Genomic DNA, 3,413 nt, shown 5'->3' with positions numbered 1-3,413 from the left:
TCATGATTGTGCTCAACAAGAGAAGAGTAGTAACTCATCGTAGTTATAAATTCTTATCAATAAGTACAAAGTGGTTATTTTATAGAACATGTGCCTATAATGTAATAAATCCTTTCTCGAAAGAATTGATTCACGTGAAACAAAAAGTACAAGTGGTTATTTTATAGAACATGTGCCTATAATGTAATACCAATCCTTTCTCGAAAGAATTGATTCACGTGAAACAAAAAGTACAAGTGGTTATTTTATAGAACATGTGCCTATAATGTAATACCAATCCTTTCTCGAAAGAATTGATTCACGTGAAACAAAAAGTAGTATTAACATACTTATCCCAGGCATCTTCACCTGAGCCTGCTATAAAACAGTCTACAGTATTAGTGATTTTTCTGCTAGATCTGCTTATTAAAAATTAAGGCTCTCCACCTCGGGGAAAGTTTGGTCTCTTTTTGCAACTTTTCATAATTCTCTCTCACACATACACACATTATTCCTCTCAATGGGAAGAGCCCCATGTTGTTCTAAAGTGGGAATGAGAAAAGGTGCATGGACTACAGAAGAAGACATGCTCCTCACTAATTATATCCACCTCAATGGTGAAGGAAATTGGAGGTCTTTGCCTATGAATGCTGGTAACAATTCTTTAACTCCATAATAAAATGCTACTTTAATTTCTTAATTATAACCAATAAAAGGAGGAAAGATTGTACGTATTGTATTTGATATGATGATGACATTAGTTGAGCTTAAACGAAGTAATGGAGATTTATATAGCTGATCCTAACTCATTAAAGACTGAGACGTAATTGTTTTTGTTGTAGTAGTACTATTTTGTTGCTCAAGAATACAGTAAATGTAAATAGACATTTTTGAATGTTTTTAGTGTACCAATGTCACTATTCATGTGCTTTTTATTTGGTGACTTGTTTTTGCATATTCAGGACTTCTTAGATGTGGCAAGAGTTGCAGACTAAGATGGGTGAACTATCTTCGACCAGGTATTAATTAAAGGCAGATTTAAAGTAGGTTCTGTTAATTTGATTAAACCCCATTACTAATTTTGCTCGAATTATCTCTCTCTATACAGTGGCAGAGCTAAGTGTAGGATAAAAGATTCAATTGAATCTGAACCGATTGTCTTGGTAATATATAAATTGCTAAATCTCTTGATATAAGGAAACAGTATAATGAAGCGGCATACGTAGGAGGTTGGGAAATTGTTTTGTTACAGGTTCAAAACTCCAGGTGTAAAATTTTATTATTTTCTTGAATCCCCTTGTATAAATTCATGGCGACGCCACTCGTAGATATAATGAAGGGTGCTCAGTTGGATATTCTTTATCAAGAAACTATACCGAGTATATAGAAATTTATACCGTGTACATAGGTTAAAAATTATTTTGTGTACATATATATTAAACCTTAAACACTCTTAGCGAAATTTCTAGCTTCGCCCCTGTCCACCACTGTACATATATAAGAGCTAAAATTTTAAAGTAATATGTAAGATAACATTCGTTCGACATGACTACACTGACTTTAAATTCTGAATTCGTCTATGTCAGGTATTAAGAGAGGAAATTTCAGTCCAGAGGAAGATGATCTTATCATCCGTCTTCATTCAATCCTAGGTGCTCGATGGTCCCAGATTGCTGGAAGATTGCCAGGAAGAACTGATAACGAGATCAAGAATCATTGGCACACGAATCTCTTGAAGAAACTCAAGGCAGCAGGAATCGAACCAAAACCTAAAAAATCCACTCCGAAACGAACTATTAAATCTTTTAATAAAAGAAAACATAGACAAAACAAAGAAGAGAAACGGCAAAGACAGGCACAAAAGTCAAGAAAGACAGATAACCTGCTGGAACAGGAAAAGCGCCAGAGCCAGATGGAAAAAGATGAAGCAGTAGTTGAGAAGATCCACGTGCATATCCCAAAACCAATAAGGCTTACACATGGATATTCATATTCTTCAAGCCAAAGTAGTTGTCAAGATAATGATGCTGCCCAAATTACCCTCATGTTGAATTCTAAGGAAGTTGACAAGAAGGAAGACAAAATTGAAGAAATTTATGAGAAGATTCAATTGTTTGATGAATTGTTGAATGGATGTGGTGATTTTTCAACTGAATGCTCAGAGCCAACTAGCTGCAGTTACACCCTAAAGGAGGTTTACAAAGAGTATTTTCAGCTTCTTTCTGAAATTTGAGATATTAATTCCTCATCAAGCTTTTTAAATGTTTGATCCAATTTTTTGAAAATGGTTGTTTGATGGTCACATTGGTCCAGAAAAGAATGATTCAGGAGCTTTTAGAAAGTGTGCAAATGAAGTTAATTTTGTTTATTTTTTTAAATTATGTATCACTTCTTCTTTGTACGTAAATTCTTAATATATGACATGACTACTACTACAACAACAACAACATACCTAGTATAGTCCCATAAGTGGGGTCTAGGGAGGGTAGAATGTACGCAGACTTTACCTCTACCTTGAGAGATAAAGAGGTTGTTTCTAATAGACCCTCGGCTTAAGAAAAGCAACTCCAAACAGGTAGAAAAAGAAGTAACGGAAGTGAAGAAGTCATGTCAAAGCATATAAAAACGGAATAGTAACTACCAGCTGTACAAGAAATAATAGATAATAACAAACGTCGAAGGACAAGAAACAACATGAGTAATACTACAACTGTAACGAGACGACACTCTACTACCTACTAGCCTTCTACCCTAATCCATGACCTCCGCAACCTCTTATCTAGGGTCATGTCCTTGGTAAGCTAGAACTGCGCAATGTCCTGTCTTATCACCTCTCCCCAATACTTCTTCGGCTTACCTCTACCTTTCCTAAAGTCATCAATAGCCAATCTCTCACACCTCCGCACTGGGGCATCCGAGCATCTCCTCTTCACATACCCGAACCATCTCAGTCTCGCTTCCCGCATCTTGTCCTCCAACAATGTCACTCCCACCTTGTCTCAGATATATTCATTTCTAATCATATCTCTCATCGTGTGGCCACACATCCAACGCAACATCCTCATCTCCACAACTTTCATCTTTTGAACATGAGCTTTCTTGATTGGCCAACACTCTGCTCCATGTAACATGGTAGGTCTAACCACCACTCTGTAGAACTTGCCTTTAAGTTTTGGTGGCACCTTCTTATCATACAAGACTCCGGACGCAAGTCTCCACTTCATCCACCAGTGCCAATACGATGAGTGACATCCTCATCAATCTCCCCATATACTTAAAGCTTCCTCTCATTGGGATGACCTGAGCATCAAGCCGCACTTCTACTCCAGCCTCATGTGCCATGTCACTGAACTTGCACTCTAAGTATTTTGTCTTGGTCCCGCTCAATCTGAACCCTTTAGACTCCAGGATATGTTTCCAGACCTTCAGTTTAG

General features: G+C 37.1%; 1 protein-coding gene across 1 annotated transcript; it reads left to right on the top strand.

Moving 5' to 3' along the window:
• The first annotated feature begins 388 nt into the window (after window positions 1–388).
• On the top strand, window positions 389–2,338 carry LOC132604259 (transcription factor MYB8-like). Its single transcript, XM_060317685.1, has 3 exons — window positions 389–632; window positions 942–998; window positions 1,566–2,338. Exons 1-3 carry the CDS (start codon window positions 500–502, stop codon window positions 2,210–2,212), a joined length of 837 nt encoding a protein of 278 aa, XP_060173668.1. The 5' UTR covers window positions 389–499; the 3' UTR covers window positions 2,213–2,338.
• Window positions 2,339–3,413: the final 1,075 nt, after the last annotated feature.

Source organism: Lycium barbarum, chromosome 7, assembly GCF_019175385.1.
Source record: "Lycium barbarum isolate Lr01 chromosome 7, ASM1917538v2, whole genome shotgun sequence".
In the NCBI taxonomy this organism is placed as follows: Eukaryota; Viridiplantae; Streptophyta; class Magnoliopsida; order Solanales; family Solanaceae; genus Lycium; species Lycium barbarum.
This window is presented reverse-complemented; position numbering and strand designations above follow the sequence as displayed.

Bases quoted from the DNA above. Each gene is read 5' to 3' on its own strand.
- LOC132604259 (XM_060317685.1), top strand. From the start codon at position 500: ATGGGAAGAGCCCCATGTTGTTCTAAAGTGGGAATGAGAAAAGGTGCA. The intron at 633-941 runs GTAACAATTCTT...TTGCATATTCAG, and splicing joins GTCTTTGCCTATGAATGCTG to GACTTCTTAGATGTGGCAAG. The intron at 999-1,565 runs GTATTAATTAAA...CGTCTATGTCAG, and splicing joins GGTGAACTATCTTCGACCAG to GTATTAAGAGAGGAAATTTC.